General features: G+C 44.2%; 3 protein-coding genes across 4 annotated transcripts; 2 read left to right on the top strand and 1 right to left on the bottom strand.

Moving 5' to 3' along the window:
- Positions 1-36: 36 nt before the first annotated feature.
- ubl5 (ubiquitin like protein 5) lies at positions 37-1,194 on the bottom strand. The gene is made up of 5 exons (XM_058089141.2): positions 1,030-1,194; positions 658-726; positions 447-530; positions 318-355; positions 37-237 (listed from the first exon to the last, which is right to left on the bottom strand). Exons 2-5 carry the CDS (start codon positions 711-713, stop codon positions 194-196), a joined length of 222 nt encoding a protein of 73 aa, XP_057945124.1. The 5' UTR covers positions 714-726; positions 1,030-1,194; the 3' UTR covers positions 37-193.
- Positions 1,195-1,220: 26 nt separating this feature from the next.
- pin1 (peptidylprolyl cis/trans isomerase, NIMA-interacting 1) lies at positions 1,221-3,571 on the top strand. The gene is made up of 5 exons (XM_058089128.2): positions 1,221-1,385; positions 1,851-1,933; positions 2,037-2,145; positions 2,247-2,357; positions 3,105-3,571. Exons 1-5 carry the CDS (start codon positions 1,328-1,330, stop codon positions 3,212-3,214), a joined length of 471 nt encoding a protein of 156 aa, XP_057945111.1. The 5' UTR covers positions 1,221-1,327; the 3' UTR covers positions 3,215-3,571.
- Positions 3,572-4,785: 1,214 nt separating this feature from the next.
- vap (vascular associated protein) lies at positions 4,786-13,179 on the top strand. Of its 2 annotated transcripts, none has more exons than XM_078793570.1 (11): positions 4,786-5,135; positions 5,228-5,309; positions 6,812-7,159; positions 8,807-9,839; positions 9,895-10,119; positions 10,205-10,368; positions 11,885-12,050; positions 12,127-12,318; positions 12,422-12,631; positions 12,741-12,900; positions 12,968-13,179. In XM_078793570.1, the coding sequence occupies exons 2-11, from the start codon at positions 5,267-5,269 to the stop codon at positions 13,040-13,042; spliced, it is 2,616 nt and encodes an 871-aa protein (XP_078649696.1). In that variant the 5' UTR covers positions 4,786-5,135; positions 5,228-5,266; the 3' UTR covers positions 13,043-13,179. The 2 variants fall into 2 exon arrangements, with proteins under 2 accessions (XP_078649696.1, XP_057945099.2); XM_058089116.2 differs by lacking the exon at positions 4,786-5,135 and having other exon boundaries at positions 5,150-5,309; positions 8,807-9,835; positions 9,895-9,983; positions 10,061-10,119; positions 12,968-13,173.
- Positions 13,180-13,279: the final 100 nt, after the last annotated feature.

The raw sequence follows: 13,279 nt of genomic DNA, 5'->3' as shown, positions 1-13,279 counted from the left end.
CCACATTTGGTTTAGAAGTAAAGAAGTACAATGTGATGGAAATCAATCAACTTTATTCCCATGATAGCAAAACAAAAATCACATGACATCAAGTTTCTCGCATCATCAACTTGTTTTTTTCCCCCCCTTTTTAAAACGGCAACAGAAGTCGTGTTTGCGTGGTGGTCTGCTGTTTGGTCGGTCTTGGTCCGGTTCACTGGTAGTACAACTCCAGGTTCATCCCATCGTGGATCTCATCTGCAAAGCTCACGGTCAAGTCAAAGTCGTCACAAAGCTCACCGTGACCATGTCAAGGCCTTGATAAGTGGAAAGGATACAGTCACCCAGTGACACATGGTCCTTGAAGATGGTGTACCTGCGGCACAGAGATGAAGAACATTTAGAAGACGAACCGGTACTCGAAGGCTAATGCTTAATCCAGATGGGGTGGAGGAGAAGGTGTTTACCATTTCTTTAAGACTATTTTGTCATATCGCGTTCCTGTCTGGGCTGCAATGAGCTTCTTCAGGTCTCCGATGGTGTCCTCAGAGCTGCAGTGTTAGTGTTAAGTAATACAAACGAGAATTTGATGACAATTCTTAGCAAAAAATCATCACGTTGAAGTATAACGGACACTCTCACAGGAGTATTCATTCAACAAAGCAGGCTGAAGGATACTTGCACTTCACTCGGACTTTTTTCCCCAGACGATCGTTACACACCACCTCGATCATCTTCTAGTAATGTCTGTCAAAGAGAACGTGCTAAAAGTGTTAGTTCGCTCGCATGTTTATGTGAGAGCCACCAGGATGACATTTAAACAATGATGTAACTTCCCATTGTGCTTTGTTGTTGCACGATAACAAGCAAAAGTCGATTTTTAACTCAACGTAAGGGTATCGTTTAACGCTAGCTAAGATGCTATCATGTGTTTGGTGTTCGAACACACGGTAAAATCTACGTTTGCATCCTAAATGTACGAGCTGGAGTTAAACATCGTGACAATAATTCCTGATAAGTTATATATATGCGTGTCTTCGTCAACATTACCTGGGAATTGGCAGCGGAGTTACAAGATATTGCTTTGGCCGCAATTGTTGTCTGTGAAGCTCGCTTCAAAGCCAGATCCGCCTGTGGACCAATCAAATCGGCGTAAAGATGACTTGACTCGCACATTAGCCAATTGAAGGAACGCTTGGGCCAAGGAAGGCGGGTTCAATGGGGAACACAAGCTAGCCGTAAACCTGTCGGCAGTGGTCGCAAACTGTCGGGCTTCAGTGACAGACACACGGCCGCTGCTGGATTGAATTTGAAAATATTTTTGCGTGAAACCAGCGACGGGAATATAATGGCAGATGAAGAGAATTTACCATCGGGTTGGGAGAAAAGAATGAGCCGCAACTCAGGTGATTAAATAAGCACCCACGAGAAGCTAAAAGAGGTTTCTAGTGCGCTAAGAGGCGTGATCTAGGTACTATTGGGTACGATGCTAACAGCCGCAGTATTGCGGATTAATTACGCCTAACAGGCCGATAAAACTTTACACCGTTTCGAGGGGAAAAAAGACCGGAGTTGATGTTTGTGGCAACCTGGGCCATATATTGTGTTTGTTAGTCTGTATTGTTTGTTGAATAAGTTGCTAAGTCACGTTGGGGCTCGAGAGGCTCCACCATGGGGCCTATATGACGTCATTGTGCCGCTAAAGCTCACGTGCATCACAATAATAGTCTTTTCTAAAGCGGTTTAGTGATGGTGAATGCTCGGTAAGCAAAGTTTCCAGCTACTAATTGCGTAGAATGTTCTATAATCAAAAATAAATCAAGTTAAGTGTAACAGATATTAAATGATTCACTCTTTATGGTGCCATGCAGGCAAGGTGTATTACTTCAACCACACCACCAATGCCAGCCAATGGGAGCGACCAGTAGGAGATTGCCTTGGAGAGCCAGATAAGGTAAATATGTCTCCACAATGATTTTTTTCCTCAAGATGCGCTCCTAGTACACCATGGAGGCTCTTATTATTATTATTATTATTATAATGTGGTTATTCCTCAGGTACGCTGCTCCCACCTCTTGGTCAAACACAACCAATCACGTCGTCCATCCTCCTGGCGGGAACCGAACATAACGAGATCCAAAGATGAGGCTGTGGATCTTATTCAGAGTAAGCTAGGACACACAAGGAAGTTTTAGCGTTACACTGGAGACGCTTTTTACTGTTCACGATCTATTCAGCTTATTGGTTGGCTTTTTTATGTTCTTCAGAATATATTGAGCAGATTAAGTCCGGAGAAGAGAAGTTTGACGTCTTGGCTTCCCTGTTCAGCGACTGCAGTTCAGCAAAGAACGGTGGGGACCTGGGACTCTTTGGCAAAGGTCAGGACCTTGTTTATTTTTATGTTCCTCTTTTTTTTCCATTACTTGATTTAATATAGAACACAAGTATAAGTATACTCTTTGGAAGTTGTTAAACACTGCAAAACACTGTCCTAGTGTGACGGTCAAATCACATCAGCATTCTTCCTGCTCGTTTTGACACAGAAGACTATATTCCTTTCTACATTTTACCTGGATTTCTTCCTCTACCTAACATCATCCAGACCTGATCTTAAGACCAGTGTAAAAATAACTAGAATTGACTTTTTGCACATTTAGAAAAGGACAGGCATAATGTCTGTTTTGGTCAAGTAGTTTGTAAAGTAAATTACCCGCAAAAAATGCGACTTATACTCCAGTGCGACTTATGTATGTTTTTTTCTGCCTAATGCGACTTATACTCAGGAGCGACTAATAGTCCAGAAAATACGGTATATTATTTGGTATGACCAGTCCAGGGTGTACCCCGCCTCTCGCCCAAAGACAGCTGGGATAGGCTCCAGCACCCCCCACGACCCTTGTGAGGATAAGCGGTAGAAAATGAATGAATGTTAATTTTATGTGTATGTTATTAATATAGAACTATACAATAAAATGTTGACTATGTCTCATGTAAAAATGTACTATTGTACATGTACTATACATATGTCATATGTAAATATGATGATTAGCGTATGTGAGCGTTCGGCAGGATGCGGTCGACAAGGTGTGTGTGCTAGTCAAGCACACGGTGTGTTTGTGCTTCAGGTGAAATGCAGAAACCTTTCGAAGACGCCTCCTTTGCGCTCAAGATTGGAGACATGAGCGGCCCCGTTTTTACCGAATCTGGAGTGCACATCATCAAGCGCACCGGCTGAAGCAAGCGCCACGGTCCACACACACACACACACACACAAATGAGCCTGCAATCTCCAATGCGTAACAACAAAGCTTTATATCACGCAAATGAAACGATAAATAATCCAGAATGATTTCAACAAAGCATCCTGCAAATGTTTGATGAGATCCGTACATAAGAGTAAAACGTGCATGTCTTCCTCTTTCATTCCTTGTGTGAGCTTTAGCAGCGTTTTCTTTTCACTTCTCAAGCCTAGCATCATGTCAGTGGCAAGACTTGACACATTGAAGCTTGTGCTGATTTCACCAACCAGCCACAGGAACTGTCCGCCCCTCGAGGCCCCTCCTTCAATCAAAATAAAAGTCCTTTTTTTTTTTGTAAGTCTCTTGTTTTGTCTTCTTTTCGAAGGCAGATCTACAAGCACCGTCGCTCTTCTGCCGCCTTGGAAACTGAGAACAGACTAGGTCTTCCAACACAATGGAAAGGTTCATTTGGTCCTTGCATGACTGGCTAAAAAAAAAAAAAACACAACTTTTGCCAACTGGTGTGGCCCAGCAAGGTACACTGTGGTCAGACACACTCTACAAGCGCCCTGGTGGTCACGGAACCAGGATAGAGAACGGGTGGAGCCACCTGGTGTGGCCCAGCAAGGTGCAAGGTGTGGTCAGACACACTAAAGGATGTACGAAAGATTGTTTTGAATCTCCTTTGACATTTTATTGTGCTCCTTATTTATAAATAGAACAATTTATTAGTTAGAATGTGTTTTTTTAACATGATTAGAGCCCCTGAGATCTGCAATAATACCCCTATAGTCACCTTTACACTCATATGAGAAAATATGACATAGAAACTGTTTAGCACCTTTTAAATACACTTTTTAACATGTTTAGAGACCTCTAGACATAAAACAGCACCCCTATGGCCGCTGTTACACTCTTGTTACCCAAACATAGTAGCCATTCATTCATTTTTCTAGGGTCACGGGGGGTGCTGGAGCCTATCCCAGCACCCAACCCTATCCATATCTTCGGGCGAGAGGCGGTGTACACCCTGGACTGGCAGCCAGCCAATCACAGGGCACATATAGACAAACAACCATTCACACTCACATTCATACCTATGGACAATTTGGAGTCGCCAATTAACCTAGCATGTTTTTGGAATGTGGGAGGAAACCGGAGTACCCGGAGAAAACCCACACATGCACGGGGAGAACATGCAAACTCCACACAGAGATGGCCGAGAGTGGAATTGAACCCTGGTCTCCTAGCTGTGAGGTCTGCGTGCTAACCACTCGGTGCCGTGCCGCCCATAGTGGCCATAATAAGAGAAAATATAGATTTGTACTTCCTGCTGTGTACATTACTCCCGGTGGTGGCTATTGTGTCATTAATGCAACATTACTGCCACCTAGTGACCAGCATATAATAGTACACATATCAGCACCTCTTTTAGTACATCTTCATTTCTTACATTTCCATTTTACTTTATTGAGACATTTTTAATGCTGAATTCAAATAGGAAGTGCCAAATTTAAAGGGATTAGGTTTTGATTTCTTTCGTTTTTGAACACTTTTGGGAAGCTAATATTTTTTTAGCTTTAAAGTTTTGTTTTGAAGCCAAGATACGGCAGTCATACACAGTGCAGTTCCGAGTGCAGCCTGAGAGGGGTGCAAAAGAGACAGAAAAACAAGACTGGGTGTTGATGTCTGTCGGTGGGCGTCTGCAGTGTCTGGCTGTTCCCTGACGCTGTCGTTTGTGGACACCTCCCGCCGTGAAACCTTCCTGTTTGCTTTTTTTTTTTATCCGCTGCCCGAAGCATCCAGGCGGCTCCTCGCCTCTCATCTCCGACCCCCGCAGACAGCGGCCCCTGGCTGGGGGGTGCGGCGGTCCTCCCTCGGTCCACTTTACATGGACACACGTGTATCTCATTTAAGGTGTGTGTGGGGGGGTGAAGTGTCCTTTTACGATGGAGGAGTAAAGTTTTTGGAGACGCCAGCTGAGGTTGTGCCAACGTTTGTCCTTTCAGGAGACTCCTGGATGCTGAAATGTCTGAAAAGGACTGGAAATGCATCTCCACGCGTGTTTGCTGCTCCTGGTCGTCACAACAGGTAGGAATGTCACACCTGGATAAAATGCTATTTGGACACCGTGACGTGTTAAAGCGACACGGATTTTTTTAAATAGGGAAATTAGAGATGCCACTTAAGCTGGATCATGTCCATTTTGGTCTTGACGTGGTGGAAGAAGGGAGGAGAACCGCCCTGATTTTTTTATGATCAGGTCTGATTTCCGTTTTTCCCTCTGTTTTGTTGGGCTGCAAACGCAACACCTTTGTCCATTGCTGCTGAGCTTGGATGTAAAAAGACATGAACTCTTCTCACAAACATCCTGAAGCTCATGGAACTAAAAAAGTCCATCCATACTGAGCCCAAATGAAGGTTGGTACCGGTGTAGTGTGCGGTCCCAGAACCATCAGAGACCATCAAAACATCTTCTAAGGCAGGGGTCTCAAACTCTATTTACTTGGGGGCCACTAGAGCTCAGGTCTGGGTGGGACTGGGCCGCATCAGGTTTTATTAAATTTATTAAAAACACATTTTTTTAAAAAAACTTCGCTTTGGTTCCAATTTTCTACAATAAAAGCTCTGATAAAACATTCCGTTGTTCTCAAATATCTTACTTTTTATTTTTCTAAACAAATCAAGAATAAAGAAAATCAACCAATCAGTAATAAGTAAATAAATATAATAATAATAATAAAACGGCAAATAATAAAAACTTAAGAAACCACATATAGTTGGTGGGTAGACAAATTATTTTTTTCAGATTAAAATAAACAAAGCATTATTAGAGCCCTGTAGACATGACAAAACACGACTATAGTCACATTTATACTCTTTTTATTTACAACATATTGCGCAACTGCAGGGTCTTGAGACACATGCTAACTCGCAAACTAGAGAGCTAGCGACCTAAACGGTAGCCTTCAAGTTATTTCCTTTAAACTTAAATAGCCAAAAACTTACCACTTCCACACGTATAGGGAGGATAACTATTAACAGTTATTTAACCTTTAACATGAACATTAATCAAACGTAATATTTTTTTCTGGGTACATGATACCATACAGCATCCATATCGAACTTGCGCGGGCCGCACTAACATTAAACTTTCATATCAAGACGGGGGCCTCAAACTAGTGTCCTGCGGGCCACATTTGGCTCACGGGCCGCGTGTTTGAGACCCCTGTTCTAAGGCCTGGTCTGGAATGAACAAACTTTGGACACCGAAAGGTGGAAGAAAGTTTTCTTCTCTCTTGCTGGTTCTGATGGCTTCCAACGTTACTGGCATGACAACCTGAGATGTTTTCCACCATCGTCATCCTTCAATGGAACAATGGAGCTTCAGGTGGTGCAGGGGCGTCAAACGGCAGAGATGTAGTAGCTCATGACTGAAGGCTCTGGTCTGTGTGGTAATGAATGGCTTTCCCAACACTTGACAAAGGACTTCATTTACCAAGTTTAAGCCTTTGTTGCTCTTGTTTGCATTCAGTTTTGTATTAAATATGTTTTTTTCCCTCGCTTATCTGTTCCTGTTTCTACCTTTTCAGATAAAACATTGGCCTCATGGCAGCACCGATGTGATGGAGTCATCATCCTGGACCAAGAGCATGCAGACCACTTCAATCTCACCACGCCAGAACTTGCCCTCGACGTCCCTCAAACCCCGCAGGCCACCATTTGCACCTGGACGCTGGACATCCCGCCCGGTAGGACACTTCTCTTAAAGCCGGTGTGGACCGACGTTGGGGCGAGCGTTTCCCTTCGGTGCTTCTGGAGAGAAGACACTCAGGTTCTGGCAAGCGGCAAGACCGTCCAACTTTCAAACTGTGAGCATGCTAACCTGACTTGGACAGGAAGTGGACGCTCTTTACAGGCCCTGCAGCTCTTCTATTACGGTAAGGTCTTTATAAAGACAGAAGCGCCTACACAACACAAAGCATTTACACTAAGTCTCATTCAGCACCGTTATTATCACAGTTAACCAATTGTCTTATTTATCAATGCAATATTTTGGTATTTGGACCATAGGAAACCTGTTAACCACATTCTAAATACACTTTAACATGATTAGAGCCCTCTAGGCATGAAATAACACCCCTAAAGTCACCATAATAAGACAAAACAAGACAGAGAAAACCTGTTTACCAGCTTCTGATGCTCTTTCGAACATTTTTAGAGCCCTCTAGACATGAAATAACACCCCTATAGTCACCTTTACACTACTATTACCCAATATAGTAGACATAATAAGATGAAATAAGACAGAGAAAACCTGTTTACCAGCGTCTAAGACGCTTTTGAACATTTTTAGAGCCCTCTAGACATGAAATAACACCCCTATAGTCACCATTGCACTACTATTACTCAATTTAGTAGATAAAATAAGACATAGAAAACCTGTTTACCATCTTCTAATACGCTTTTGAACATTTTTAGAGCCCTCTAGACATGAAATAACACCCCTATAGTCACCTTTACACTACTATTAGCCAATATAGTAGACACAATAAGATAAAATAAAACAGAGAAAACCTGTTTGCCAGCTTCTAATACACTTTCGAAATTTTTTAGAGCCCTCTAGACATGAAATAACACCCCTATAGTCACCATTACACTACTATTACCCAATATAGTAGATAAAATAAGATAAAATAAGACAGAGAAAACCTGTTTGCCAGCTTCTAACACACTTTCGAACATTTTTAGAGCCCTCTAGACATGAAATAACACCCCTATAGTCACCTTTACACTACTATTAGCCAATATAGTAGACACAATAAGATAAAATAAAACAGAGAAAACCTGTTTAGCAGCTTCTAATATGCTTTTGAACATTTTTAGAGCCCTCTAGACATGAAATAATACCCCTGTAGTCACCTTTACACGTCTACTACACAATATAGTAGACATAATAAGATAAAATAAGACAGAGAAAACCTGTTTGCCAGCTTCTAACACACTTTCGAACATTTTTAGAGCCCTCTAGACACGAAATAACACCCCTATAGTCACCTTTACACTAATATTACCCAATATAGTAGACATAATAAGACAGAAAAAACCCGTTTACCAGCGTCTAATACACTTTTGAACATTTTTAGAGCCCTCTATACATAAAATAACACCCCTATAGTCACCATTTTACTACTATTAACCAATATAGTAGACATAATAAGATAAAATAATCTAGATCACAAGTCATCTACAAGTGATTTATATGATTCTTAACACACCCCCACCCTCTTGTAGATGTAGAGACAGGTTTATTTACAATATAATACATTCCAATAGCACATCGCCATCTTCTGGCGCAACATTCGGTTGCCCTGCCCCCCTCCCCCCGCTAACATGGCCAGTAATTGAGTCAGTGTGACCAACTGGCATGACAAGGGTGGAATGGTCCTAATAACATTTGTGTTGGAATTGTTTTCAGTCAAGGGATGATCAGAGCATCGTCCACTTGGAATGTTTTTATCACCATGCATGTGTGTCCTTCTGGCCCCGCCCCTTTGTGTTTCTGTCCTGTCTTCCTGGTCCTCCAGTTCAGGAAGAGCAGCAGAATTCCACCGAGGAGCACACCAGCCTACATTCCCTCCCGGACCTCACTGCTCCGTCCGAGGCAGGGTCCAGCGACACAAGAACCACGTCTGTGGGGGTGACAGAACAGGTCAGAGGTCACCTCCATGAAGGGGGGCTGCTGCTGCCCACCGCGCCGCGGGCGGGACTCACTGTGGCTGGGAGCGCCGATAGGGAAACTCTCCCTCTTCCTGAGGAAGTCGGGAACAATGGAGAGGAAGCATCTGATAGCCCTCAAACGCCGGTTCTGACCCAAAGCGCTCCAACAAGTCAGACCCTGAGCAGCTCCGATGGCGACCACAACTCCACTTTTCCACCGATCACATCTTCCCCCGCCAGCAGGGGCTACAGAAGCACCCACGGGGAAGCTACCAGCCGTTCCCCTCCCAGTACTGATGACCCGGGTGCTGACCCCGCCTCCTCGTTAGGCTCCACTCTGCCCACTTCCACGGGGACACAACCCCCCTCGGCCCCCGTGACAAAGCTTCACCCGCTCATCACATGTTCTCACCAGAACCTCAGCCAGACTGACTCATCCCGTGTCCCCGGTGGGATAGACCCGCTGACCCAAATTCCTTTCACACCCTCACACGCAACAAAAACACAAAGGAACATGAACACACGCTCCCCGGATGCCACACAGTGGACATCAGGTTCTCTTTGGACCACAAGAGACGGCATGGTAGCTTCTGGAGATGTCCTGACGTCAGCAGGCTCGGAACGTGTTCCCCAGGAGACACCTGGACACACCCTCCCAGCAAGCACAGACCACCGCACCGCAGGTCTGGAAACAACACCCCACCCTTCAGCACCCTCCTCCACGCTGGACCACACCACCAGAACCCCCGCTATGTCCCACAGTGGCACCATCTCCCAAACAGCACCAGGTCCAAGCATGGAGGTCCAGTCTCCATCCATACACAGTACCTTCAGCCCTGCCACTGTCCTGCCCCCCAAAGTCTACGTGGTGCCAGATCAGCCTGCCGCCATTAGAGGTGTGTGAGCATGTCCTAATGATCCTCTTGATGTTCTCATGATCTTCTTTTCTTACCAGTGGAGTCCATCCAGCTGCTGCTGCAGATCGTCGTGGAGGAGCCTGCTTCTGCTTCAGGTCCTGGCTTGGAGGAGGACACCATTGCTTGGGTGGGACACACACACACACACATATAAACACACACACACACACACACACACACAGGAACCCAAATGCCATGTTTCAGATGGAGCCCTACCTTCAGAGGGCGTCGGGGTTCAACATGGTGCAAGGAGTGTGGGGCAGGTGAGGGTGGTGGGTTTTTTTTTTTGTAGGTGTCATATGACACACGTAGCGCACAGAATAAACGTAAACGGTGTCATCGTTGCAGCGGTCACGCCGTGCAGATCCTACTGGAGTTCGATACCAGAGGCGCTCTGCAGTGGCTCGCCTCCCAGGGAGCCTCCTCGCTACTGGAGAACACCCGATTGGCTCAGGCCACTCGTGAGGGGCGGAGCTTCAGGTGGTCCAAGGTGGTCAACATCACGCTTGGAGGTGAGGGCCTTTTTATATCCTAATAACATTTGTGCAAGCACATGAAAAATGACTACAATGTAAAATAGAAATATCAAATGACTCCAATAAAAGTGTCATAAAAAAATAATAATAATAATAAAAATGAACTAAATAAGTGGAAAATATCAATTTAATTCACAATTAATAATAATCTGGAAAAAACAAGAACAAAAAAATATATACAATTATATATAATTAACTATAATTACAAATGACTTAAAAATGTAAAAATTACCAAATAAAAACAAATGACTGCAATAAAAGTGTAAAAAAATAAAAATAATAACTTTAAAAAACTACTTGAAGTGTAAAAAAATCCTTTAAATAAATCAATAGAAATACAATTGACAAAGTAAACAACAGTGACCTCTGCTGTATATATGACATTACTGCAGTTAAACGCAATGAAAATAAGATGGAATACGTATATGTAGTAGTTTATCATTTAATGCTTTTGTATGTAGCACTTTAGCATTTAGTACGTTAGTCTGTAGTAGCTTAGCATTTAATGCTTTTGTATGTAGCACTTTAGCATTTAGTACGTTAGCCCGTAGTAGTTTATCATTTAATGCTTTGGTATTTAGCACTTTAGCATTTAGTACGTTAGCCTGTAGTAGTTTATCATTTAATGCTTTAGTATGTAGCACTTTAGCATTTAGTACGTTAGCCTGTAGTAGCTTAGCATTTAATGCTTTTGTATGTAGCACTTTAGCATTTAGTACGTTAGCCTGTAGTAGTTTATCATTTAATGCTTTGGTATGTAGCACTTTAGCATTTAGTAAGTTAGCCTGTAGTAGTTTAGCATTTAATGCTTTAGTATGTAGCACTTTAGCATTTAGTACGTTAGCCTGTAGTAGTTTAGCATTTAATGCTTTAGTATGTAGCACTTTAGCATTTAGTACGTTAGCCTGTAGTAGTTTATCATTTAATGCTTTGGTATGTAGCACGTTAGCATTCAGTACTTTAGCATTTAGTACTTCAACATTTAGTGCTTTTGCATTTAGTAATTTAGCATTTTGTACTTTGCTTTAGCATGCAGTACTGTAGTATCTGGTAGTTCTTAAGCATTTAGTGCTTTAGCATTCAATATTTTAGCATGTACTGCTTTAGCATTTAGTACTGTGTTTTTAGCCTGCAATATTTTATCTGGTAGTTCTTAAGTTCTTATTTTGTGCTTTAGCATTCAGTAATTTAGCATTTAGTACTGTGCTTTAGCATTTAGTCATTTAGCATTTTATAATTTAGCATTTAGTACTGTGCTTTAGCATGCAGTACTTTATCTGGTAGTTCTTATGCATTTAGTACTTTAGCATTCAATATTTTTGCATGTACTGCTTTTGCATGTAGTACTTTAGCATGCCATGCTTAAGCATTTAGCACTTTAACATGTAGTACTGTATCACGTAGTTCTTAAGCATTTAGTACTTTGGCATGCAGTATTTGAAGATGCACGTAGTAGTTTAGTCGTGAAGCGGTGTCCCGCGTGTCCTTGCAGGCGTGCAGGCGGACGTCTGTGATTGGTTGCTTGAGTGTCCAGCGGGCTTCCAGTGTGCGTCTCGGCCGGGTTCTTCCAACTTCAGCTGCTCGTCGTCCTGCCACTTCGAGTTGTGCCGTCACCACGGCGTGTGCACGCACCACCCCGGCCAACTTCCTGTTTGTCGGTAAGAAGAGGTAGATGGACACCCCATCGGCGGTCGTTACACGCTTCCACGTTAGCGTTAGCTTCCACGTCTTTAGCTGCCTGACAGGTGAAGACTTCTGGTTCATGGGAGCGAGATGCGATGTGAGGATGACGAGGGCACGGCTGGTGGGGACGTGCGCCGCCATCCTGCTCGTCACGGTGGCGCTCATCGCCGCTCTGGCCTTGGTGGCCGTGAGACGCTACCGGGCCGCTCTGATCCAGGCCAAAGTGGACCAGACCAGGAGCAGGTAGCCGTGATTTATTGTTGGTGCGGTTGTGATGTGTGGCCAGCAGAGGGCGCCACATTAGCGCACGTTAGCACGCTATGATGATGTGGATCCCATCCAACAGCTACCGCAGGTTCAACCACTTTGACGAGCTGTCGGCTCGCTTCTGGGAGCGCTCGGCGGACTCTGTGGACAATCCCGCCTTCACTCGCTCAGACGAGCTCCTGCACCTCCGGGCCCTGGACCGCACCTGCTGTTACCATGACGACACGCTATCGCTGGCCTCCACCTGCCCCAGCCACGCCACGCGACTCAACACCATCTACCCCAACAGGTAAACAGGTCTCACAACAGGTTAGAACATAGAACAACGGCACGAACGCAGTGAGACCTATTGTCGGCCATATTGCTTGAGTGCTTCTAACCAGGTGCTGTTTGTACAGCTCCCAGTACGCTTGGCGAGGCAGCGAAATGAGCGTGGGCGACGGCGTGCTGGACTCGGGTAAAGCCAGCGACCTCTCGGTGTGCAGCTGGCCCGTAGAACCCATCCACTGGACCCCCTTCCCGCTCCTGCGCCAGCTGGCCTCGCAAAGGACGGCCCCGGTGAGTCTCGGTGAAGACGCGCCCAACAAGAGCGGTGATGATTGGTTGAGTGTCGATGTCCACGCAGGTTCGCCCGTCCAGGCCGCGCTCGTACTGTGAGGGCATGGAGCTGACGGACCTGAACCGGAGCTGGACCGCCTGATGGCAGACGAACGTGGTAGCTACTAAAACGTCACGTCAACAACGATTCAAGTCACGTGATTTGTAAATAGAATAAATCACCATCCCATAAACGATACCTGCGTTCATCATGTCACTATGTGGATTCATCTGTCAATACATTTATGATGATTATGATACATTTATATTTATAATACATGTCAATACAATTCTATCTTTAATGTCTTTTATGACTTTCATGTTCAAGTACAAGAAAAAT

The sequence above is a fragment of the Doryrhamphus excisus genome, linkage group LG9, assembly GCF_037039965.1.
Source record: "Doryrhamphus excisus strain RoL-2023G ecotype Guam linkage group LG9, RoL_Dexc_Guam_v1.1, whole genome shotgun sequence".
Classification (NCBI taxonomy): Eukaryota; Metazoa; Chordata; class Actinopteri; order Syngnathiformes; family Syngnathidae; genus Doryrhamphus; species Doryrhamphus excisus.
This window is presented reverse-complemented; position numbering and strand designations above follow the sequence as displayed.

Coding starts and splice junctions, on each gene's coding strand:
- ubl5 (XM_058089141.2), bottom strand. CDS start 713: ATGATCGAGGTGGTGTGTAACGATCGTCTGGGGAAAAAAGTCCGAGTG. Junction 356..446: donor AAAATAGTCTTAAAGAAATG/GTAAACACCTTC, acceptor TCTGTGCCGCAG/GTACACCATCTTCAAGGACC. Junction 238..317: donor CCATGTGTCACTGGGTGACT/GTATCCTTTCCA, acceptor TGAGCTTTGCAG/ATGAGATCCACGATGGGATG.
- pin1 (XM_058089128.2), top strand. CDS start 1,328: ATGGCAGATGAAGAGAATTTACCATCGGGTTGGGAGAAAAGAATGAGC. Junction 1,934..2,036: donor GCCTTGGAGAGCCAGATAAG/GTAAATATGTCT, acceptor GTTATTCCTCAG/GTACGCTGCTCCCACCTCTT. Junction 2,146..2,246: donor GGCTGTGGATCTTATTCAGA/GTAAGCTAGGAC, acceptor TATGTTCTTCAG/AATATATTGAGCAGATTAAG.
- vap (XM_078793570.1), top strand. CDS start 5,267: ATGCATCTCCACGCGTGTTTGCTGCTCCTGGTCGTCACAACAG. Junction 10,120..10,204: donor GTGCAAGGAGTGTGGGGCAG/GTGAGGGTGGTG, acceptor TCATCGTTGCAG/CGGTCACGCCGTGCAGATCC. Junction 12,901..12,967: donor CCTCGCAAAGGACGGCCCCG/GTGAGTCTCGGT, acceptor ATGTCCACGCAG/GTTCGCCCGTCCAGGCCGCG.